General features: G+C 34.1%; 1 protein-coding gene across 1 annotated transcript; it reads left to right on the top strand.

The window, feature by feature from the left end:
* Window positions 1–7263: 7263 nt before the first annotated feature.
* Window positions 7264–11850, top strand: LOC108774555 (uncharacterized). The gene is made up of 3 exons (XM_018540694.1): window positions 7264–7284; window positions 9849–10173; window positions 11639–11850. Exons 1-3 carry the CDS (start codon window positions 7264–7266, stop codon window positions 11848–11850), a joined length of 558 nt encoding a protein of 185 aa, XP_018396196.1.
* Window positions 11851–27365: the final 15515 nt, after the last annotated feature.

Raw genomic sequence — 27365 nt, 5'->3', positions numbered from 1 at the left:
GATATCATTTGCTGGTTTTTATAAGCGCGCAATAAAAAGCCATAAATCAGAGAGATGGTCGATGTTTCGATACGCTTAAATTGCGTATTTATCAACATTTAACGAGTGAGAAGATTGTCTGTGGCGATACGAGTGTTATCTTAATTGTCGTTTATTCGTGGGCTTTGTTACCGTAATGGAAACAACACTCGATACGCCTTTTCACGAGCCGTGTGAGTAAGTTTGTGAGTAATTAAGTACCGGAATGAAGATTGATTAACTTACGCGGGCGATGCTCGTTAAGATCTCATCGCTTTTGTATCGCGAACTTGTCGAAAGCTCTCCTCTCTATCTAAGGTTTTTGTTACCGTTTAGGGCTGTTAATGTTTGATCGAGTAGAGCATAAAAATGATCAGAGGATTTAATTATAAAAAAATTAGCATTATCGATAAGTAATAATTCCACTCAATTATCAATCTAATAAAGTTTTCTCTAGATATTACTAAAATAAAATTCCTTACTGTCTTATAAAAAAATTACTTAACATTTCTTTATATGTAATCTTTTAATTGAGTATTTGTATTAACAATTGTCAGTTTATTCAGGCAAATATAAATTCGGCAAATTTACCACATTTGACAATAGTAGAAGACAATACCTGTCGTTGAGTGTTGCATTATACAGCTTCATCCCCGCAGAAATAAGATAAGAGAAGGATTATTCAGTGATTGTGTACATCTTAGTAATTTGTAAAGCAGTACTCGCGGTCGGGAAATTAATTCGGGCGCGCTCTCAACGGACGGTACGTGACAAAACGTAAAAATTAAAAGCTTCATAGTCGCCGGTTACGTCGCCGGGCATTCTGTACCCGAGATTAATCGCCGAACACTCGGCACGGTGCTTCTAGACGAGGCAGAGCTCTAAACCACCTCGGCTGCGACCGCGATATCTCGCGCAAAGGGCGGACAGAATTACGTTAGCCTTATCGTTAGCCGTTAACCCACGTGCCCGTTTCCGAGTGATACGTACAGTACGCCGTTGAAATTGCACCGGGAGAAAAATAGCCCGGGGAAATTCCGCGACGTTAGCATGTCGTACAACGTCGGGCTACGGTCGCCCGTCGGGATAAGTATCCCGAGCGAATGAGAAATTTCCGTGGGAATTTTAATTGAGCTTCTGACGACTGGGGCGCAATAAGCGCTGGAAAGCGAGCTGCTTCCGACTCGTGATCTCGTCCAGCGCGACCTCGCCGTCTGCACCCGAGAGTAAAAACTTCGCTGCTTGGTCGGAATTCACGTAATCCACGTAAATATGTTTTTACGAGCTCATCACCGACGTTTACTATTGTTTTTTATTCGAGAGCTTTTACTCGTCTCGTGTTTGATTTTAGTGTGAGCCTAAAGAATATTTTAATTTTGTATATTTTCTATTGATCGTTATTATTACCGTGGTTTTAATACAATCCATTCTTTTCGACAGTTATCTTTATTAATAATTCTTCTCTTTTTCTTTCCTCGAAATTAATATTTGTTGAAATAAATGGAATTTTTTTAATTTAGATTATATTAAGATTAAAATTTTTTGTATTTTTCGACAAATTAATAATTAAGACTCACTCAATATATTTTGTAATTACATAGAAAGAATAAACTTTATTAAAGTACCTTATAAAAGTTTGAGTATTATATAGTTTGAAAATAATTTTATTGTACCAAAATAAGTATCTAGAACATTCAAGTGTGATGAACAATAGTGCAAAAAATTTTGACATTCTAACAGTCAGCTTATATAATTATTGTGATAGTTTAACAAAATTATTTTAAATCCGTATCTAGTTAAATTTTTACAATATTTCAACAAAACCGTTTTTTCCATTTAACATTGTAATTTATTAGTTTTACCATAGTGGTGTGCCATTATAATATATAACATTCATATTTATTTGTTATTGTTATTTCTTTTATGCATGATAATATAAATTTCTAATATATTTATCTCGGCGCATCTGCAATGTATGTATCGTATTGCAAAATGCCTCGAAGATATTTGAATCATGGTCCGTGTTTGAGGAATGAACCCTCGAGAACCGACAGCCCACTGACGGAAGAGTCGTCGACTGACCACCTTTCCTCTCCACTGTCAGCAAACGCGTCAAGTGTAAATTGCAGTAGATTCAGCCGATCTAGGTCAGATCCTCCGTGCACGAGTTGTCGGAACTGCAACCGAGCGCTTCGCGATTAAACGAATCCGCGAATGTGAAGACTCAGGTTTCCCTCTGAACAGGTTTCCCCGTGTGCGAGGAAGGTCTTCTTTCTCTCAGCCCCGGAAGCCCCTTATCGCCTTCCGAAATCATACCTGCGGCGGGATCGAGCTTCTTGATTTACGATCTGGGGATACGAGGCTGCACATATCGGCTTTACGGCTCGGACCACGTATACGACTGAGCTTTTCGATCATATACGCGCGATACTTTGCTCGCCAAACCGTTTCGATTCGCGGAATTTTGACGAGGGGGTTTCGTGCGGTGCACGATTTAATGAATGGGTTGAAACAACACGCGAAATTCAAAGAAAGTTATCACGGGCAAATTGTACGGTTGCAATTAGAATTATAATTAATCTTTAACTCTGATACGGCGAAAAGGAGAAAAAGAGTCACGCACGCTACAAGAACGAGATCATTGACATTTCCAGATATCACAAAGTGGGAATAACATTAATAATATAGAAGTCAAAGAAATGAGCAAGTGTAAATATCAAAAATAATCAATAAAAGTTATTTATATAATACGAATAAGCTGCACATATTAAGAGTAAGAACGTTTTACAGATGAAAAGAATGGTTTTGTTAAATTAAAAATTTAACTAGATACAAATCTGAAAATAATTTTGTTTTGAGCTTCAAAATAATTATGCAGGACGTTCAAACTGGTTGCTAGAATATTTAAATTTTTACAGCATTGCCATCAATGCTTGTCGCTTTACATAATTATTTCGACTCAACAAAATTATTTTCTGTATCGAACTAAATTTTTAGATACCTTTAACAAAACCTTTCTTCCCGTTTATTTATTAAGTCTTCTTCAGCTAATATCATATATAAAGGAATAATTTAATAACATATAATTATGTATCCGATAAATGTTATCCCAATAAAATTCAAATTAATACCAAAACGTAGTTAAAAAATAATTAGATTCTTATATAAAAAAGTAAAGGTTAATAATGAGACTATATCAAAAGCTGGACATATATAAGCGATATCGAATAAAATAAAAAGCGCTAAAAACTTAAGCATCAGATATCGTTTATTATATTCCTCACAAATTCCCTGATTAATTTGAGTATTAGAGATATTGCCTGCAGGGAAGTGTTTATTTGATATGAATGTAATTATCATAAATACCTCGTAGTACAGTTAAGGGTTGCATTACAATAATTAGATATCCCATTAAATTGATTGCTCATAAATGGCAAAGTACATCTCTCAATATGCGCAATGGAAACGCCAATTAGTTTAATCGAGTCTCATTCACCTTCTGACGCATATCACGTGCGGAACGAAAGCATAATACAGCTGGCGACGCGACGTTTACAAATGTTATACCGGTTATACCTGAAATCGCAAATTGTAGTGTGCGCTAAATTATTTATGCTGACATGACGGCTAGCTACAGTGCTTGCACACCATCAATCGTTCAATTCTCACGTTAATGAATTTGAACTTCAATTTATTTATTACTTCTGTCGTATTATTTTCGTATATTGAAAACCTACGTTTCGCGAAGATATAACGAGTGGCACGTTCAATTTATTATTCGTAAGTAATAAATTACTTAGGAATGACACCTAATATACTTACGATGCAATCTTCAATTTTCAAGATGGAGATAAAAACAATTTAATGCCTTTCGGTATATAAGACGCACGGCAGCGGGACGTTCTCCGTAGCAATTATATCATGACGTTGTTTCGCGGTTCTGGTTTAGTTGATTATTGTTATATGCATACATAACATCTCATTCGACTTGCCATACCTTGAAGTGCCTTCATTTCAGACAGTAACAATACTATGGAGAAATATGCAGAGAGCTAGCACATAGACACGATAACGATACGTAATCGTTTGATGTGGAGAGATACGAGACTATTAATTTGCCTATGTATATGCGCGCTTATAATTGAACACATTTATATTCGCTAAAGAATAGCGGATTTGCAATCGCACACTCGTCGTCGTTCTCATCATCGAAACAGCCGTTTGTGTCGTTTCAAAGGGTTATCGAACCAGGCTAATAGTGGAGCTCTTTAGTACGTACATCCGCAGAATTTCTTCACAAAGAAAATCCAATTAGCGGTGCGTATGGCGAGCACCGGCGGCTGTATTTCCCTTCACGTTCATTATCATAGCCGTAGTCCATTAATCGGGTTATCAAATGTGGCGAGGTCGATCGTTAATGTCTATCGTGCCTTATTGGACGCCGCCATAAATCCCACCGATCAAATTATATGTCGCGGGTAATGGGCATTTACGATAATAATATATTATAGTAATACTTATATTATTAATCCGTGCGTTATAATGTATAAACGGTAGCTTGTTAATCGCATGGTTGCATTTACGTTCAATTGTTGCGCCAGATTTATCATATTATAGATACATATAGTGCCGCTTGTTATTCCAAATAGACAAATCACATGGATATTTTCCATACATGTACACGTGATACCATATAATACACTACACTTCAGCGAATATGCTAATCATCGGCGCTAATCGGGAGGCCTGCCGCAGAATTAAAGCAAAAACTAGTTACGCACGAATTTGGTATTAATGCCGCGCGTTTCGCGTATCGTTCGCAATTACGTGAGAGAAGGTGAAGAGAATTTTTCGCGGACATATCAACCCGACATTTCTTATCGTCACGACAAAGAAGGCGGAGAGACATTTTCATCGAGCGCCAGCCAACTTCCGGTTGGCTCTTTCATGAAAGCCACGTATCTCGCGTTTTAAACTGCAATAAAGAAAAAAATTCTGTCAGCTGCTTGAGCTTAACGTCAGTGTCGCTCTGTAAATATAAAATGCAAATCGTTACAAAGCACGCAAGTCTTTGTCTCTCGACTCTTTCCATGATGATTCGTGAACTAGATAGATAAATTAACCAGAAGACTAATCGTCGAAAATTATTACAATTATTATACATCTTATTTCATTCACTATTTATTTTGTCGCTATTATTGTATTTCAGACGCAACAGACAACAATAAAATTTTATGTTAATAGAGAATTGCGCTTGAGAACTATTTTTTATTAGAACAGACGCGTCGTTTATGGAGCTCCCGTTTTCGATCGAACCGGATAATCTCGAAAAGAAGCGCATTATTTCGTCAATATTGATTTAAAAATAATTCAGAATGATAAAAGTAATTTAGAAAGAGAGATATGAAAGAATGATTCTCGTTTATAAGTAATTAATTAATAAGTGACTTATATATAAGAATTAAAAAATGTTGCATTAAAAATATAGCAATGCAATTCCAATAAATCTTATGAATTGCTCAAAAAATATTCGAAGCAGAAAACTAACGTAATACTCTTATGCACAATCAATATTTACTCTTTCAAAAAATATTGCAGCACAAGAGCAGCGCGCAAATACAATATACGCATGTTGTTATATTTAGTTAACAAAATAAATTTAAATTAATGTTAGTATAACTTTTAGTAACGTGCAACTTTCTCGCAAAATATTAATGGTATTGAATAACAATATTTATACAATTTATTTTATGTGTGGGATATTAACGAATTTAAAAAATTGATAAGAATACAATTAAAATGCATTAAAATACGTTCTATAATAACAACTTTATATGAATGTAATTACAGTACTGATGATCATTTGCAGGTAGGCATACGTAGTTATGTAATTCAATTTAATTATATAATTTGTATCGCGTCATGCGCAAATATGGATGTTTCGTGTATGTGAATATTATAATATTAACACGCTTTGTGTCTTCTAAATAATTATTGGCAGTACTTTGGGGTTTGTATTTAATATAAAGGTCTATAAGTATTCACAAACAAAAATAGATCCTCTCAACACGTTAAGTGTCGCGTCTCGATGTTGAGGAAAGCTCACGGTGTAGTACGTATCTCACAGGAAGAAGGAAGTTGTTCATGATGCCAGCTGAGAGGAAGGAAGCGATTTAATGCGATCTCTTGGATCATTTTTCAATTCACGCTACGCGAAGATGCGCTGTCTATTAATACGTAATCGGTTTTATGACATCGCGAGTCATCGTGAAACGCCATTTGGAACTCGCGTCGACTCTTGCAAAGTAGAATGCACGTGCAGGACCGTCAGTACAATTTTACATATTGTAAACAGTACACATACGCGAGAAACTAAACTACATTTCTAAAAAATTTTTATTTAAATAATTTTTGTATCATATTTAAAAGAATTGTAATATTGAAATATTAATTTTCGTTTTATGATCATTTTGCTATTATATTATATAATATTTTTAAAGTGTTAAAAATTAATATTATTGTATAATGTAAAAATATATAGTAAAATATATAGTAGAAAAAAACAGGTATACGACAAATCATAAATAATAAACTTACGCTTATCATATATATTGTATTTCAGAATTCTTAAAAATTAAAATAACTTTTGTAAAATCCAATTATATAAATGTGAGTTATTTATAGGTTTGCATTTATTAATACGCATTAAAGATGTTTATATTTTAATCAGATCTTAGTGTATATACATATATATTTATATATATGTATATAAATTCTAAGTTTTTACAGTTAAAAATCTATTTTTAATGTAAGTATACTTGTATGTATTCTTATCTTGCTTGTACACATTAATTTATATATTTGTAAATTGTTATAATGTTCAAATTAGTGGGACACTTCGTTCTTTATTTTTTTAGTACCGTACAGTCTTTTCTTCTTACTTTGATACTAAGCTTTTTTAAGATGTAAATGAAGCTCTATGTGCTTAATCTTATTACCACAGTTTATTTGTTAGTTACTTCCTCGTTTATTAATAATGTTTTGACGCCTTCATACCATATTTATCTGACTGTCTCGGAAGTACATCTTCACATGGACATCTGCATAAGCAATCGGAACCGGAACCGGGCGCGGATGTGCACGCGCGTGTGTGCGCAGCGACGTGTATGCAGAACGTGCCGGTATAAAAGCTTAGAAAATACGCTGGTAAGTTGCAGTTCTCACCTGGCCGCCTCAAATATCGTAATGGTGAAGATGACTTTCAAGGTAGAGTGTCGAAACTCGTCGCGAAGGAAGGAAATGTGACGCGGATCAGAGAAAGTGCTCGTTAAAGAACAGCTCCGCGACACAGAGACGAAAAGATAGAGAAAGAAAAAAAGTAAAAAGAGAGAGTGAAATATAAAGGACTAAGAAGGGAATAAAGGTGAAGGGCGATGGATTCTAAATTGCCATTAATTACATACACATTTAATTGGCCCGGTAATATGCGCTTGGAAGGAAGTAAATAATTCGAGACCGGGAAGGTAGCTCAACGCGGTTTTCTCGGAAACCTAAGCAATGTCGTGAATGTAAAATGGGATTAAAGTGTTCCTTGACATTAAGTCTACTCGATGTAATTAGTTCGTTCAGCTGGATTGCCACGAGCGTAAGTTTTTGCAAAAGATATAGTATCCGTTTCACAGCAGAACAGGGCGTGCTCGAGAGATGGGTAAGGATTCTGGGGTTGAACTTCATGAAAATTAAAAAGTGCACGCTGACTTCTAACAAACGTTTCTCTTTAATTGTATTAAGCGCTCGTTCTTTTGTGCTTGGCTAATCTTGAAGTCTTCTCAACCTCAGAGATCTTATGTTAGTTGTTTTATTATAGCTAAGAGCTTCTCTATTATTTTCTTACGTACATGTGTGTGTACGTACACGAGTGAATACATTTTCTGCTTTATATATTTTAACGAACTCGCGTTTTACTTCTATTGTTAAGGAAAACTGGTATTAAGAGTCATAAAAGCTTTTAAATTAGGTAGCTATTCTAATGATAATTGTCTTCAAAATTACTTATTTATTATATGCTTTAAATTTTGCGTCAATTATAATATAATATTTATATATGACCTTTGATAATGTTACATTAAGTATACATGATATTGTGAAGTTTCTCATAACTCGACGAGTGCATGTAAAATCTTACATAGTACATTTTAACATGCACATATTCTATCTCTTTTTGCATATATTCTACTATATTCCTAACTTGAGCATGTACTTATATATGCAATAATGCAAACTGTACTTCTCTACGTGCATTTTACATATATAATTACTATAAAACAGTGTCTGCATGTTGCATTAGTTTTGACAAAATTTACATAAAATAAAGTGATAATTTATGCTTGTATCCTATCGCTAGTATAACATTGTCAATATTTACTATTCAATATCAATTTTTAATCATTTACAAATAATATTATATATTATTGTATTTATCGTTTTACGTCGCGCGTTCAATTTTACTCAAAGACAATCATAATAATCTGCTTATTTATAATTACATAAATAATTAAAAGAGTTGAATATCGAGTGAAAAACTTTAATTTTAAGACACGAAGGCGAAAAACAATTTTACTGAAATATCTAAAAATTTAACTAGATATAAATCTGAAAATAATGTTATTCGAACTACTAAAATAATTATGTCGGATATTGAAGTGCCTCAAGCTAGTTACTGAAATGTTAAAATTTGTTGCAGCATTGTTGTCACACGCTTAGGTTTTTCTAAAAAATTATTATAGTCCAACCAAATTATTTACAGATCTGTATCCAACAAATCTTTTCATATAATAATAGTAATTAAGATTAATTTAACTAATCTATTATTAATTTTTAATTAATTATATGAGACGTATTATACTATCTATATGGAAAGAATGATTTTTTTAAAGTATGTAAAAACTGTACTAGATACAGATCTAAAAATAATTTTGTTAGCCATTCAAAATAATAATGTAGGGAACTCAAACACAATGAGCAATGCTGCTAAATGTTTTGTCATTCTAATAATCAATTTAAACGTGTTTTTACATAATTACATTATATGCACATTTATATAGCTATAAATTTTTCGGTATTTTAGCAAAACCGTTCTCTTTGTGTACAAGCAAAGACGAAGAAACTTTCCCCGATAAATCGTAGATACGTCCATTTCGCTCTTTCAATCGAGTCACTTCCATCGGATTGGTTTACGTTGGTTTGAACATTGACGACCGAGCTGTCGGGATCCCCGTAATTAAAAACGAGAGGTCGATGACCCGAACCTCGCTACTCGATGTCGATGTATATTGTAAATGTCTAGAGTTTCATCATGGGTATCGAGTGAGTTTTGTATACACAAACGATATCGATCGTATAGATCACGGTTACATTTCCGTGCTATTTTGACTCGTCCAACATATTTTACTAGCTTGAAATATTCCAATTTGTTTGACTGTTTATACAGCCGCACGGAAAAAGTATCTGACACTGGAACACATAAAAATGTTTAAATCACATCTTCCTTCGCTCGGCAATTCCTTCCCGTCAATCGATTTTATTCTGCAACAAAATTTTTTCTAAAAGAAGCTTTTTCGCCATAAATAAGAAAATCGCAATAGACCAGGAAAATTACGAAGACTAGAGTAAATATCCAGCGCTTATGTAAATGAACTCTTCGGTTCATAACGCGCGCTATTTACAATCATGATCGATAACTACCAGTGCATCGAAAGCCTCTTCTGCCGTGCCCGGAGGTGAGTCCCCGGACAACACGACATCGTCGACATAAACTTCTTGTGTCGCAGGTCACCGTCGCACTAACCATCGGCCTCGCCCTGGTCGATCGATCAATCGCCGGCGTGATACCGCTGGACCATGATCATCATGTCTCGGTGGCTAGCTCGTACATGCATTTTCAAGGGCCAGTACAGGGACCTGAATACGAGGTGAAAGTGCCGCACGTACCTGTGGACCATTTCGGCGAGCACAACTTTTTGCAGAGCCACCACGAGCATCGCCATCACGACGGCTACACAGTTGACTATGTGGCGAAGCCAAAGTACGAATTCTCATACGGCGTCGAGGATCATCATACCGGCGACTTTCACGGCCAGAAAGAGTCCAGCGATGGTAAGTGAAAAAGGACGAGTCACTTTTATGTTTCCGTGACTTTCGCGGGACGACAACGCGCGACGAGCCGAGTCTTTGAATGGCTGGCTACCTGTGGCTACGTCGTTTATCCGATTTCCACCGTGGCGCCGACACGACGTTTCGCTGACGTCGGCAGAAATTGCCACGGGTGAAAAGAAAATTGCATTTCTGCGAAGACTGTCCGCGAGCGCACCCTCCGACATGTCGAGAATACGCGAGCCAGTATGCGCGAATGTTTGTGAGTACGTACATGGGTATATGAGTGTGTGTATGTGTGTGTGTGTACATTCGTGTCAACTTTTCAGTTCGAACTACGTTTTCTTACTTGAGTTGTGAAGTTGACTCGAATTGTAAACTGGCTTCAACGGCGCATCGGTACGATACCGTACAAGCGTGCCGTGTCGAAGTATAAACTTACCTCAAAATAGAGCAAACTTTACAAATGCATTCCTCAATCAAGTTGGAATCAGTTCTTCCTTAGCGAAAGAAAGTGTTTAGTTCAATTTTTGAACTACAAGCAATTAAAAAACATCTCGGGAATTACGCTTCAACAAATAAAAAAGTCTTCGTCTGCACTTTAAGCAAATTTCGTTTTTAAACAGAATTTTTCAAGTTTTACATATGTCACGATATTTAATATTAAATGTAAGTATAAAAAAGTGTGACAGGAAAGCGTTCTTTATTAAATCTTCACTCCAATAAATTTATTAATCAAAAGATACGTCTGCAAATATTTAAACATACCATTTAATTTTGTATTGCTGCATAAAACTAAAATTATTTAAAATTATATACACAGTATTGAGATAAATATTATGATACTATAGAAATAGTTTATAAATTAAAATTTAAAATTTTGTCACGTACAACAATTGAAAAAGTACAGAAATAATAGAAATCACTAGATAATATTTATGTAGATTGCTCTAATAATTCTGAAATTATTTTATAGTCAAAAACATTTTTTTCATGAAACAGAATTTTTGCGAAATAACTATTGATAACATAAAAAGTTATTATTAATCTCCCATCTGTAATCTGAAGCGAAATTTCACTCTCGAACTTCGAAATAAAAGAGAATGGAATTCGGTTCCCTTAGTTTTATACAATTTTTAATAAATTTTCATTTTTTCCTCCATTTTGCTCAAATTTCAATTTTTGTTAAATACAGGTTTTAATATCTGAGTTAAAAAACTATTTGGTAATATAATAGAGAGAAGTTAAAAAATTACCCTAAATTTTTCCACATTTTTTTAAAAGCTTGAATAGTAAAAAATTTGAATTGAACAAAAAAGACCCAGATTGCGAGCGGAGAGAGAAAGAGAGAGAGAGTAAAATAATAGCAGACGGAGAAGATTTAACAATTTTGTATTTCCGGGTATTTCACAATCTCGAACTGTATCAAGAAACTCTTCTATCTCTTGAAGGCTGTTTCTTCCCGCAGGACACGGCGTGACGGGGGAGTATACCGTGAAAGATCCAGGTGGTAGTCTCCGGATCGTCACCTACCACGCGGACAAGGAGGGATTTCACGCGGTGGTACACACTACCGGGAAGAATGATCATTCAGGCGGGGTCTACGGCGGTCAAGGGCATGAGACTCAAGATCACCTGCACGAGTACGCCGCGTTATCCGCGCATGCTGCAGCGTTCTGAAAGAAAAAAAAAGCGACCACCATGACAACCGGTGACTGATCGCTTTTGTATGTACTTGGTACGATTAGACTTTTCCTTTCCCGAATCGTCAACGTTGATGTTTCCGTTTTGTTATACCAAAGGTAACAACGGTACTGTCCGTCCGACATTACACGAAAAAATAACGTATCGTATATATTTGTAAATGTACAGTTCATTCGCCTTATACACGATAAACGACATAAACATGATAGAAGAATACATGTTTATTCCTTTTGTGTTATATAAACAACAGTATGCCCTACTTCCCTAGTATAGAAAATTATTGACAAAACATGATAGACACGTAAACTATATGAAAAAATTTACAAGATTAATAAAGGTTTCCGATAAATAATTGACGTTTCGCTTAATTGAAGTAACGTGACCGAAAATATTTTTTAATATGTATTCCTATTCTTTTATGCATATAACTCTTTTTATATTTATCGAAAACCTTTTAATTGATTAACATTTTAATCGAGTGCTCGAGTTTATTTGAAAACTCCCGTTGAAATGAGTGAAAAGTTAAATATACAGTATAAGCCACCCACAAGTTATAATTACTCAATTTGCGAGAATTTCTGCGCTTTACTAAAATTACTCGATGGCCCGAATTCTGACCGAATTCGTTAAAAAAAAAGCAATATAAAATATTTGAGAAATATAACATTTCTAAAAATACAATAAATTGGTCATTTTGTAGTCCCAATTACAATGTTCATTATCGAATCTATTCTCGAAAGGATATTAATAATACTATTGTTTATATGTAAATATATTTTACATGCTTTTATGAATTTGACAGATATTGAAAGGTTTTATTTCGAATTACAATAGTTTATGGTAAAAATGAAGTAACGTGCGCTTAAGCTTGTTAACTGATACACGGCTGAGCTAATTACTGAAGGTATACGAGAACTATGTCGTAACATATTACATAGCAGCTCAGAAAGATAAAGTGACAATGATGATACGCGCGTGGTGCAATTGCTTTAAAGTTGTGCTGTAAATTATCTGCTGCATTGCAGTGGGACGCGACATAATGTACATACTGTAATAACATAGAAGTCATATTGTTACGAGATAGAGCATCTTATTACGAAAATATCGATTATTAATACCAGGAAACTGCATGGCAGAAGATCCGCGAGCAATATATGTAACTGGCGGGTCATGGGGGTATTGCGCACTAATGAAAATAAACTGCTCGTAACAGAGGAATACGAGTGATAACTTCTGATGCTCTGAAGTGCGAAGAGATTCCAATTGCCACTAATCACGTGGATTATCGAGTAACGAGTGGCGCAGGGTCGATTGCTTGCGAATGAAAATCCAGGTCACAGAATTGAATTATCCATTGAAAATTATGGACGTGCAGGCTACAAATTAAAAATTATCGTCGACTTGTTGTTATGAAGTAACCATAGAAAAAAGCGCTCTTTTCGTATGTTTAATAGAGTTTAAAAAGCTCATTTAGACCCGCCCCCTCTTTCTCTTTTTCTTTTTATTTTCTCTCTTTCTCTGTTCTTTCCTCTCTTCTTTTGCGGTACACGGTTTCGCGTTACTAATATACTAACAAAAGTTCTTGTAATTACTACTTTTAAAAAAGAATAATGTTTTTAAGGTAAGCGAAAAGAGTGCGCATTTTATTTATGAAAAAGCCACGTACTGAACATTCGCAAAACAAATATCACATACAAATAAACATTACAAAGTGATGTTTTGCGAATGTTAAACGAATTTCGAGAAAACAACTAATGAAAGAAGAGTCAAGTGAATATACTGTAAATTGTAAAACAAACTATAAAAAACAGAAAGAGATACATTTTGGAAATTGTAGAACAGAAGCCTTTGATATTTTACGTATGAGTCGCGACAGCCAAATGTTTAGAGGTAATTCTTCTGCAGTATGTAATACAAGAGACAGAGTCATTTAGGAAATTCGATCTTGTCATGTTGAAACAGGCAAAGACAAACACATCGTTAAATTGCATTTTACGCAGTCCGATAATAACGAAAAATTACTAAGAGTATTTTGAAAAACGCTTAATCCTTTCGAGGATATTTCTGAAGTAATAGTGCACACGACTTAAGGGATATAAAAGAAACATTTTCCAATTAACAATAGCGAATATATGCCGCTGATGCTTAGGGAAAGGCAGAAGGTGCAACGTTAACGCTCCAAATATTACGTATATTACGTCATTAAATCGATATCGACATTTCCGATAAATATTCTCAACGCACGTGTTGCAATGAATCAGCAATGTATACCTACATTTTAATAAGCGAGGAGTCTCATATCGATAAGATTAAATACCGGCAGAGGAAAGAGAGTGTCTAATAATTTTATCCGTATGTCGCTTAAAACTTACGTTCGCGTGACACATCGAAATCGCGACTTTACGTGCCATCGTCGTTTCGAACGGTGGTGATAACGACTGTATGTATATGTAGATATTTCGGGGGTGTTTCCAGCCCCCAAGAGTCGGCCGCCTGCAGCAATTTCCGCAATGCCGCGCGAGCTACTAATTACTGCTGGCATCGTGCTGATTATTCCTCCCGCTGCTCGCACCCTCAACAAATCGCTCCTGATCGAGCCCCCCCCTCCTCTCCCCCCGCTACGACGACGTAAATGTCGTACGCTGTCTGACAAAGGAGAGTTTATACGGTTTACCTCAGATCCTCAACCGCGTTTGCGAGAATTCACTAGAGAACGTTCTAGAGCGAATTTCGCCTCATCAACATTACCAAGAATTTCGTAATATTTGAAAATATGACTGTTATTATAAAAATTTAGAAAAATTTGGAAAATTTTACATTATTGTTAACGAGCGAATTTTATTTTCCTATAGTCGATAATAATGCAACAAACTGAGATAAGAGAAGTATTAATTTTAATTACTATGCCATGTAACCTTATTTAGGTATAGATTTTGCCTAAAACGTTCTCACGTTTTTATCAACCGATTGATAACGATTGCTTTCGCCTGCAGGGCGAACAAATTAATAATTCATATTACTGATTGAAACGTACGATTGTCGCAATCAGGATTGTCTCGTCAACATAACGAGGACGTCGTGCATCATGGTTTTATTTGCGCACTCGAAGCATTATAATAATTATAATGCGAATATGTGCATTATGCAGCATATCAAAGCGTATGTACATAATTACGCAGATTGTAATTCTCTGAAAGTATGTCCTATTACAAAAGCGCTTTGAGAATACAATATTTCTACAAAATATCTAAAATTTTGTAATAAATTACCAGAATTTTTCAAAATTATCTTAAAAATTTATAATAAATTACTCGATTTTTAAAATAATTTACTTATCTTTTAGTAATGTTTTTATTCACGTTTTATTATTAATTGTTTTATAACAAATAAAATGCATAAAATTCATGAACTTTGACCTTTCAATATCTCTAACACATAAAATATAATTTTTATAATTTTAAAATATTACTTATAATGCATGTTCTAAAAATTGCTCATTTCTAATTCAATGTATAATAACAGTTATAGTATAACATAGAGTCAAATTATAATTATTTATAAATACAGTTACTGATAAAACACTAAAATTGTAAATCAAGGTTAGCAGCATTTGCCCAAGTTTAAAATTATACTCGTCAGCTCATTAAAAGAAGTGTAACAATTTTTATGTCCGATATGCAAGCTTTTTCCAGAGATTCCCGGAGGAACATATGCGGCATGTTGAATATTCCAGAAAAAGAGGCTCTGCATGATGCACTTGCCATGCCGAGCTCGACTCGACCGTAAATCTACACACGACTAGCAAGCTTGATATAAAAAAGCACGAGGTATAATTCGTTTCGCGAAACAGCAGAGAAAAGTAGACAGCCGATTGGCGAATCGTAACTTTTGCGAGCTATTTTTCCGCGCGCGTTCACAGCAATAAATCATTTTACGTAATACTAGCGTACTCGTGTGGTTAAGAAAGGTGATCGCTTAGGTATAATAATCGCACGTAATGTCTATCCGCCAATATTGTAACATTTTTTTATGAATATATTGGATATTTCAGAATATAAGTATTTATATATCTAATAAGTAACTGATACATTTTAAAAGTGATAAATAAACATTTGTTATTTCAATGTATTTAAATACGTAAATTTATTGTTAAATATTGAAGGAAGGATGATTATAATCACATTAGTCTTTACATATCGGGAAAGTCATTATGGAAACAGGCATATTTGGAGGCAAGAAATGTAGTAAAATATTTAATGAATTATGACAAATCTAAAAAAAAAGCTGTAACGTTTGAAAAATAAACTCTCTAAAAACGAGTCTAAAGGTTATTGATGTTTCCATAATTTAGACAAATAACCAAAAATGTAGGAAAACATCAATTTTCTCTAATTTATTGTAAATAAATCTTAATTCCAAAATTTTTAGTTCATTTTAAGCGGTTATTGATAACATGTAACTACATGTTGTAATATAGAAACTGCAGGTATAACAATTAAGTTTATAGAATGGTCGATAACGCTTGCGAACTCGCGATTGCTCGAATATCTAGTTTTACAAATCAAGTTTTACAGAAGAGCAATCTTCACGCTTGTATTTTCGTTTTAAAACCAAATTGTTAAGAACAATTTAATCTTGAAAAAGATTTGACCAGCTTTTATTTTGCGACTGTTTCATTTTTTGCAATTGGAAAATAATCGAAAGGCATCGCTAAAAATCGGTGAATTTATCGATAACCATGCGAGAAAATATTTTTGGCTCGTGCATTCCGCGCGGCAATAATTGAAGCTAATAGTGCCAAACTGCTACGTAACTAGCGATCGCAAGAATCTCAAAAATTCAGTCATTTTGAAGTCTTTTATTGAAATATTGTCTGAAAACCTCTCCACACGCTTATTTTATTGCAGAGATAGAACTTCAATTTTTATGTCGTTCTTGAAATAAAAAATTGATATTTAATCATATATATATTTTAAATATAATATTAACTAAAAGTTTTAAACAAACACACACACATACACATATATAGTGGATTTTATTTAAAAAATTTTAAATGCTATTATGCACAACGTATATAATATATACATATATATATTTATTATTGTGTAATTATAATTCTCTCAAAAAAATTTTATTAAGAATTTATTACTATTCATTTAATGCGAAAAATGGATTTAAAAGCCATATACTCGAAAATAAAAACAATGACAGTATATATTTACAGTATTTAATTTAATTTATATTATTTAATGACTCAGAATCTTTTCAAGAGAGGGGTAGTCTTCTAACAAGTCTCGGATTAGGCTACCATCATTAACCAATGATGATACTCGTTAAGTACTCGATTAACCATATAATCGAGATATCTTCAAGAAATTTTTTGTTAACAAAATCGAAGTAACAAAGTACCTACGATCGCAACAGTTTGTTCAGATTACAATTAACAAATGTGTGACACACATGCGTGTCCGATCTGTATACGTGTGCGGAATTGGCAATTGGTACGCGGCCTATAGGCCACACCGGTATTTCCCGGCCGATTGAAATACGGGCCCCCGGTTTCGACATGTATAGTGGTATCGGCCATTCGGCCGCTTCCAACGGCAAACCTATCGATTATCCGGTCGCGCGTTTCTATCACACTCCGTCCATTTGCAAACTGATTCATTATAATTGTAGCGTCAAAGTGGCCCACGTCCGCTGATGTATGCGCGATTTCACGCGCGGCATGCCGCGCGGGGAGGCTCGTCGGGTTTGTCGTCGCGCGGCACGTTTACGAGTTTATTTTACGAAATAATCCGGCCGGGCCATCGCGCGATAAATCGTTCCTCCAGTTTTATCTCGTAATTGAATTCCCCGGCGTGGCGGGAGTTAACGTTAACGCTCACGCGTTACGCGAAACGACAGGTTGCCAAAGAGTCGATGCCGTAACGTTGCTGTAACCGGGTCTTCATGCTGACGCTTGCGCGCGGAAAATTGACCGTGCTCGATACATGATATCCGAAGGTGTTTATTATTTTGATAGTCATCACATTATGTTTGTAATAAGCAATTTATAGTACAAACACAGCGTTATTAATACATATTCGTAAATTGTAGTTCATCAATGAATCTCTCTTATTTTTAATAATTATTGTTTATTTTAAAAAGATCACTATTGTTTCCAATATAAACACCACCTTTGTTATCGCCATTTGAAGTATTTAGCATTCGCAGTGTATTATTCAAGAATACTTCGTGCAAACGAGCGTAAATGCACTAAATAAATTGAGAATTTAAATCGTTATCTGCTGTTACGAGAACTTTACGTTAAATCTACTTATAAGCTTATAACTTTTACGAGTGACTATATTGGGTGTCCCGCAACCAAATACTTTTGATAGCATGCTCGGAAGATTGAAGTCAAAAATCTCGAAATGAAAGTGCCGAGTCCCGTACAACGTTTCTCGCTTTATAAACGACCGAAGTTAGCTTAAAGTTTGCAGTAACATTATTAAACGCGTAATCTAGACGTAGTTTTAAGGATGGGTCGAAGAAACTTTGCGCTGTCGACTGTTTTTCTAACCGGCCCCGGAGGTAGCGAAGAACTGAATCCCCCGCGCGTTAATAAGCTTTATTTTTACAGAGCGGCTCGGGGCCGCGAGTTGAACTTTCCGCGGGGTTTTTCTCTATTTAATTTGGTACGCGTCAGGTGGTTAGCAGTACAACGTTCGCAAAGTAGCTAAGTGGTTCAATTGCGGCGCGGCACGAAGCGCGCGACCAACTGCGCGGACTACTGCCGTAGCTCGTCGTGGAAAGACTTTCGCGTGGACCGAGTGTGCCAAAGTGCCAAGCGGAAGTGACAAATTTTCGATGCAGACAGAATTGTAAAAGAAAGAGAGAACGAGAAAGAGAGCGGCACTTCTATTTTTTCCGTCGCAAATAACGTCACCGAATATGAGTTACGTGAGAATCAAATACTCGCGAGAATATCGCAAACTTGCGAGGCATCGAATCAAACGGCCTCGACTAAGTATATACTGCTTTAATCTTCCTGGAGTATTGTCTGCTTGCAAGGAAAAGCCGGAGATTGATGAACGTGACTTTTTACCTCTTGCCATGCTCATGCGAATTGAGTTTCGCGAGCGCGTGCGTGCACACGCATACATAAAGATAGGAATAGAGTTTATTTTCTTATTGATAACAAAATTCTTATCGACACATTAATCAGTACGTTAAAATATATACTAAATTTAATCAATATTCCAACTCGTAAAATTATGTCAGATATCACTCTATTGAGATTCGCTCTATCATCCGGGACATTTTATTTTTGCCTCTAAAAGAATTCAATATTATTTTTGACGGAGCTATTTTTTTTTGTAAAGTTTTTCGTGACGTTATTAATTAACGCAATGAAATACATGTTACAAAAAAGTCAATCAAAATAACGTGAAAATTGATGAATGACTAATAAATTTCAATTTTCAAACATTATATCTATGTGAATATGTCTCTTCGATATTTATTTATGTTTTGACGTGTACTGCTATAGACAGTATGAAAAACATAAAGAATTTCACGAAATGAATAATTCTGTTTCAAAATCTGCATTGAAGGGATTCATTGATACATTAAACGGCCGGAACATGCCCACTGTAATTTGAACGGATCAACAATCAAATTCTGTGGACGGCTCGTGCCAGCGATACAATCGCGATCATCGAGATCTGAGAAGGAAAGAGAGAAAATGAAATGAAACGGAGACTGTGAGACTCTTAAGAGCAAACTGAATCAATAGCCCAGTCTACTGTGACCCGTGGGCCAAATGTGGGTCATACCGTTATCCAGTTCTCACTCTTTTCTGCCACTTCGGTTGCGCGTTCGACTGCCGTCCTTTCTTCCTTTCCTCACGCTATTTACTCTCTTCGCGCCCCTTATTTCCGCTCTCGTTTATCCCTCGCACAAACACGCACACACTGATCCTCTCGCTCTATCTTCCGCCCGTGTCTCTGCACACTCCTGCGTAATGTTACTGTAGCCTTATCCTCGTGCGCACGCTGACACACAGTTTATACATTTCTCATAAATAAATTCCGAGAACGTTTCGTAAGCGAGTCTTATCCTTCGCGGCTGATACAAAGATGGAAAGAACAATTTTACTGACTTTGTATCTAATAAAAATTTAACTAGATATAGATCTGAAAATAATTTTGTTCAACTATCAAAAATAATTATGTAGATAACTCAAACATGATAATGCTGTAAAATTTCGACAATTTTAATAATTAGTTTAAGCGGGATTGTGTATAATTATTTTGACGGTTCCTGACTAAAGTAATATTTTTTACAATAAGTTGTTTACAATGTTTTCATCATCATAAAATCGACGATCAATTTAACAGTAAGTATATACGCATTCCTTTTCTGCTTACGTAAAGTACACCCTAGAGTCTTGGGAATCCCATCCATATTTGTTATCGTAACAGCAATAATATAAGACATATTTCAAAACAAGATAAGATAAAAATCAAATTATTAGATCAGGGGCAACGAATCTAGGCCTGATTATTACTGACTTTTAAACAAAGTACAGTTTAAACAAGCCCTTTCCTTATTTTATTCATTCCTTATTTGATTTATTCATGTATCTTTATTAACTTATTATTATTTTGATAACTTAATAAAATTCTTTCCAGATTTGAATCTATCCAAATAAATTTTTAGTACTAAATAAAATCATCCTTTCTGTGTAATATATACCTGCGGAATCACTTATATTTAGCACGTCCGTTACGACATAGTTTCATCAATTTTGTCTCTCCTTTCCCTGGGGTTATAATTGTAACTCAAAAAAATATTTAATTCCAAGTATATGGTCAATTACAAGCAGGACGAGCTTTGTATAAAAATTTTTCTCGTGAAACATGTAACTGCGGAAGCTCCTCTGTATGTGTATAATGGCTTTTCAAGAAGATGACTTTCCAGTCGTATCTCGCGTGTAAACGCTTTGTTACACAACATGCATTCTCTGGAGAACGTACGTTGTATACGCGCGCTCATCGTTATGACATTTTGGATGCTCTACAAAATTATAAATGACTTCTCTTAGATCATAGAATAAAATCTAAGAGGAAATAATTTGGGTAGATAAAAACGTAACTCATAAATATTCTGAGGATCATATTTATTCCAGAGAACTATGGCACTGGCGCTAATTACTAGTATCTGTCATCACACTACATACACTGAAAGAGTCTTGTTGCATTAATTGGAATTCTGGTTGAAAACAGATAAATCAGAATTTTCCGTGGTTGAATCTATTGCAATTCTAGTTGAGATAAATAGACTTCTGATTCATATATATGATCAGAATTTTCTGATTTGTTCATTTTCAACCAAAAATTCTCTCAGTGTATAAAAAAATAATGAAGTTGTATTTTTTAATAGAACCGTGGCTGGATATATGGCGGAATAACGTCTATCGTTAATATTAATAAACGTTTCTTAACATTCCTCAATTTTTATCCTAATATCGGCAGCGAAGGAGAAGCGGCATTTTCCATGTCGTCGTGATGATCATGACGCTACCTCCGAAAAAGAGGTAAAGCGACGTACCCGAAGATAAATTGCCTCTTCGTAATCTTTCCGAGAAGATAAGAAGCACTGCAAAAATTTATAAGAAAAATTATCATAGACAATGAAAGAAATCAGGGAAATGACGCGCTCACACAAAAATATTCGCCGTTCCAAATGATCTATTAGTATCCGATAGGTTACGTTGCCTGGCTTACAATTAGTGGAAATATGTCTTTTGATATTTGCACTTCTATCCATATACATTATATGTAGTTACAAATCCGGGAAAGCCGCGTAAAAGACAGGATCGCTCTCAAGTGTAACCAGCTGCGACAAGATAATCTTGGATAACTCAACTAGTCTCGAATTTACATACATGATGAAATCTTGGCATAGAGTAGGCTGATTACAAATAATACCGACATAATGAAATTATAGAGCTTTTGGTTACCAATGGAATCTGAACGACACTGTAAAAATGAAAATTTATGTAATTATATAGATATATTTCGGTAAACCTTTTTCCTACAGAATCAGAAAAGAAACTGACAGAAGAGAATGCAAGAGAAAATAAGCGATTATATATATTTTTTCTATTTTCTTTTATCTTATCTTATTATCTATTTTTATATTCTTCTACTATCTATTATTTTGTTTTACGAGCGAAGAAAAAGTTCGTTGTATTCGAACATGCAATAGATTACTCAGCACTTGGCCGATTTTCATCAACAAGGAAACTTTTACGCGCTATTATGCATATTGTAGCGCACGAATCGGCACTCGACGACCTACAAACTCGATACTCTTCGAAAGCGCTTCACAGTGTTGCATGATACTTGATGCTCGAAGTTGTATTCCGCAGGATTATATACGGTTCGGCTCCGCGACAAGTATGTAGACTCATTTACACTCACGACACTAAAACATGGCGTTTACGAACTTTGAAGAGAGGCAAGTAAGGATTAAATAAAAATACAACAATAATATAAAAGATGAACATTATAGATATAATTTTGTTTGAGGCAACTAATCGTTTGTGTTTATTTTAAACTCTCAAACTATAAATATAATTACAGACATACTGTTGATTTATCATTTATTGCACAATTATTTATTATAATTTGTTATATTATTATTTTTATAATTTGATATTATGTCAAGTACCTACAAATAAAAATTAAAAAATGTTCATGTAAATATATATTTGTATTATATGAGCATTTTTCTAATTGACATCTAATTAATTAAGAACGTTTTTTTATAAAGCATAATCTTAAAAAGAATAATCCATTTAAAGTAAAAGATAAAAAGCACGGAGACGCAAATTAACAGGTTTTAAAAGATATTGAAAAAAGGAGTATACAAATATACTAAAAAGAAAATTAATTTGACGTAAAATGTACTCTGTATTCATACTTTTCTTTGCTTTTTTTTTATAAAATTATGGACATTTAAACATCTCAAAGCTACTTCTTGAACTAAAATGTTATTTACTATTTTGCCATCAAAAGCGAAATATTTGAAATATAAAAATCTAAGAATTTTACTTTTCAAATTATTTGATTTCTTTTCACATTTAGTTCTAAAAAAACTTCCAGTTATTTTATATTTTTAAAGCAATCGATTTATATGATTATACAGATACACAATATGATTATTGCTAAAATATTTTACATTTTAAATCGCATTTTAAATTACATTATAAATCTTTTATACTACATTCATTATTCATTTCATAACAATAACTACGGCTCAATTTAGTAATAATATTTCACTATTACATAGTTTATACACAATTTCTTTTTATATTATTTATAAAATCTACTTATTTTTAATGCATGCTCTGTTCTCCACTAATAAATTTAACTCATTTACTCTATCTTTTTCTAGTTCTATAGAAACCGAGATTTAAATTAATCTTACGTTGATAAAACCAACCAAAACATTTATAAAATACTTACCTCACTTAGATATAATATCCTCAAATTCTCAATTACAAGCAGCTTTCAGGTGTATTGTATACAATCACTTCTAAGCTGGAATACGCAAACTTCCGACGTTAAGACTTTTCTCCTTTCACGGACTATACAGACAGGGATAAAGGATCTGTTCTGTGTGAGTTGAACGAGCCACATCAACCTAAACCACTTCGATGATACGCGAGGGTCTCATTGAGCTCTACCACTTTGACGCGTAAATCCGATAGATAGGCGCGTAAGCTGTCCTCGGTAAAAGGGAAAGGGAGAAGAAGGGGAAGACACCTCGAGGATAACAAAAGGGTCTACAATTCTACACAGACAGAGAGCAATCTGAGAACGCTGAGGGGACGTGATACTGCACAATGCTGAATATGCGACGTCACGTTTTGCGTTTGAAATGACGTATACGCGACGCCAAATCCTCAGAGGAGGAACCGTCAGATACTCATCGTGCCTGACTACCGAAGCATTCGTTCGTTGTCTGGTATTATTTCGTTACTTCCTTTTACAAAAGAAGACAAAACTTTTATGCGCTATTAGATATCAGAAGAACTATTCCATGGTAATTCAATTTCTTGAGTTAAATAACATTTTCCCAAACATCAACTAACATTAACATAACTGTTTATTATAATTTCCCTCAACAATTAAACTTTAACATAATAAATATTATACGGAGGATTTGCAACTAACAGTTACGTTAATATTAGTTGATGTTTGTGTTGTTATTTTTAATTTCCATGTGTATCAAAATGCAAACCAATCCATTTCTAGATAGTTTCGAAGTAAACAATCAATATTAACGTATGTGCATTTAGTAAATAGTAAACAAAATTTATTAATCAAATTAATACATTTTCTTGAGTTTAATTGTTTAACTATATTGTTTTTAGTTGTTAGTTAAATTAACAATGCATTGAGTAAGAGCAGTGGTAACCCCTATAAAAATGATTACAAATACATTGAGTATAATTAAACGTAATGAATTTAACAGTGTAGGTTTAATGAAGCTCGTATTCCATGATAATGTTGGATTCCTGTCGGCCAGAAACCCCTGTTTATTGCTGCCTAGCTTAAACTAATATTAGAAAGATCTAGAACGCTAATTATAATAACTTCAGGTTCCTTCGACCTTTTAAGAGCTTTGTATTCTCTATAGACTCATCCTTATATCCTTGTTGAGATTTCTGCCGAGACTTCACGATAGGTCTATTGCGGCGTCAGCAGTGGAAGAGGAGGAGGGAGGGAGGGAGGGAGATGAACAAATCGATCTATTGTATCTATACGATAATGGAGTACCTTTTACTCTATAAAAGAAGCCTTATTCAACTTCTTTAATAAGAACAGTTTAATTTCTATCTTTTCGGAAACACATGCTATAGTTATCTGATGGAAAGGAGTTTATGTTAAGTTGTCCCTAGCTCGTCCATCTAAAAGCAGAAAGATCGCAGATCTTACTCGTGAGACTAATGTCATTCTGGCATCTACTTAACCCTCGGCCGACTCCCGCGGGATTGCACGTTACACGTAGCATCATGTATGTACATAAAACGAGAGTAAACAATTTCGAGTATGACGCATATACGCGTGATGGACAAACTCGGGATACTCTTCGTATCATGTTGCACTTTATTTATCAAGCGTTCACCTACTTTGTTGAAATTTAAAATTAATGAAACAAAGCAAACAATCGAATGACATCCGGATAACATCTCGTTAATTCCGAGATATTGGGTCGCGCAGTATGTACAACACGTGATCGAACGAGAAATATTTCTGTTAAAGAGGAACAAAGTACAAACATTAATATTCTTTGATAATATTCTAATATCGTTTATTAATAATAGGTGTTATTGTTTACTCTGCTTCCATTTTGAAATAAATCGTTTTATTGCAAAATAAAATAAATTTTAAAACTTTAAGATTTTTAAATGTAATTTCCTAAATCTTTTAAAAACTTTTAATTAAATGTTTCGATTAAGAGATTAATCAAATTAATTAGTTTGTTACTTATCCAAAGTTGTACGTAATTCTCCACAATCTTGTTTTTTGTATATACTTCTTATACTTCTTAAGACGATTCTAAAAGTCTTTACGGAAGCCAAACGTGTTGATCGGCACTACTGGCTTCTAGTTTTATAAAAAAAGAAGAAAGTATACTGATCGGCACGATCGACTTCAGTGGGGATGAGATACTTAAGACAATATATACTACTTTATTTAAACGTATCCAATTATTGCATTCGGTTTAATCGAAGAACATTGTATCAGATTGTATCTTTTCATAAATGTAAAATTATTATTTTATGAAACAATTTTCTTTTTCTACACTTTTCTGAAGCACTCGTTAGTTACGTGCCTGTTAGTTGTTACGAGTGCAAATGTGGATTGTTGAGAAGACAGTTGTTACAAACATTTGTTTCGCTTGACTGGCAATACGTTGTGTGAGAAACGCTGTTCGACTCTGTTCGCCCATCGCACGTACGTATTTCTTTTAGGATATCCTTGCATGTGGGAGCATAGTCGGCCACAGTAGTAATCCTTTTGAGATTTCTAGGATTTGTTGGAGCCATGCCAGACCAGAGGCGAAAATGTAAAAGTATGGTTCGAGACCGTGTTACAAAATATTACACCATTGTAGTTCTTCGTGTAGCACTAAATCATTTATTATTAAAAATATATAGCAACAAATATGAATATACTGAACCTTACAATTCTTTCGAAAATTCATGGAAGCCATTGCTTTGATTTATTTTATTCAAATGCAATAATGATGCAGTTTTAATTCTAACAATTAAAATTACTCGTTTTTATGTAATTCTATCGTATAAACATAAGAAATTTATGTACTACATCCGATAATTATTCACTGCAGTTACAAATTTTGATAGTATTTTTTACAATACTTTACGAAATATTAATCATTTGTTTATCTACAAATAAGACCAAATATAAAGTCATAATATTCTAACTTAGCTAAATAATTTACGCTGAATGCAGCACAGCAATCAAATGTAATCTCATAATGTTATAGTCGCTAGACGATTCACAGTAAGAATAAATGCAATCAGTCATTTCTAGATCATATTCTAGAATATGCCAGCGTATTTCCTTTCCTCTGTTGAGCTAAGTTTAACTCTGAGCATCGTCATATTGCTTGTGTGTGCAGAACTCGTTTGTGACATGATGAAGTCTGTCGTAGTTTGTGCTTGAACTGTTTCGATCACCGCCAAGAAGCCGCGGGATGGCAATTAGCAACTTGTTGAAATTAAAGCATCATCGATGAAAGCGTCTCGAGGATGCCAAAACACTCGCAAAATGTGGCTTGAGTTAATTGCATGATTTTTTTGTTTCAAATGCGAGCATTCGATGAACTGCATGTAGGTATGTTTGAGACAGCGCATTACATCTATTGTTTAAATAATTCTTTTAAAAAACCAAAAGTATTGTATAAATGTAGAATAAACCCTTCTCTTGACTCTTTTATCTAAAAATATTTCTTTTAGCTTAGATACTCATATGTCTTACAAATAATAATCTTTGAGTTGTTTTGTGTGTGTTACAATTATATTAAATGCAATAATCTTTTAAAAAATAAAATTATTCAAATCGGTGAAACAAAAAATAAAAAAATGATGAAATGATAAATAAATAATTTATTTTGATATTAAAATTAAGAAATCTTAACAAATTTGATAATATGATATTAGCTCGACTTCTGAAAACTTGATTCTAAAATTATTTTATTAATCTAATAATTGATTTTTATTATATAAAACATTATATGAAACATTTGGTAATGGAAAAAATTCATTACACTTAAGCACGCGTTAATAATAGAAATAAAAATGAAGGAAAAAATCTTTTCTTGGTCATGAAATATAATAGTTTTATTTCGCAATGGGTGCTCTCTCTTTGTATGACAAACAATTCAATTTTCAAAACCAATTTTTA

This window comes from Cyphomyrmex costatus, unplaced genomic scaffold, assembly GCF_001594065.2.
Source record: "Cyphomyrmex costatus isolate MS0001 unplaced genomic scaffold, Ccosl1.0 scaffold26, whole genome shotgun sequence".
Classification (NCBI taxonomy): domain Eukaryota; kingdom Metazoa; phylum Arthropoda; class Insecta; order Hymenoptera; family Formicidae; genus Cyphomyrmex; species Cyphomyrmex costatus.
Note: the sequence above shows the minus strand (reverse complement) of the source record. Positions and strands in the feature narration are given on the sequence as shown.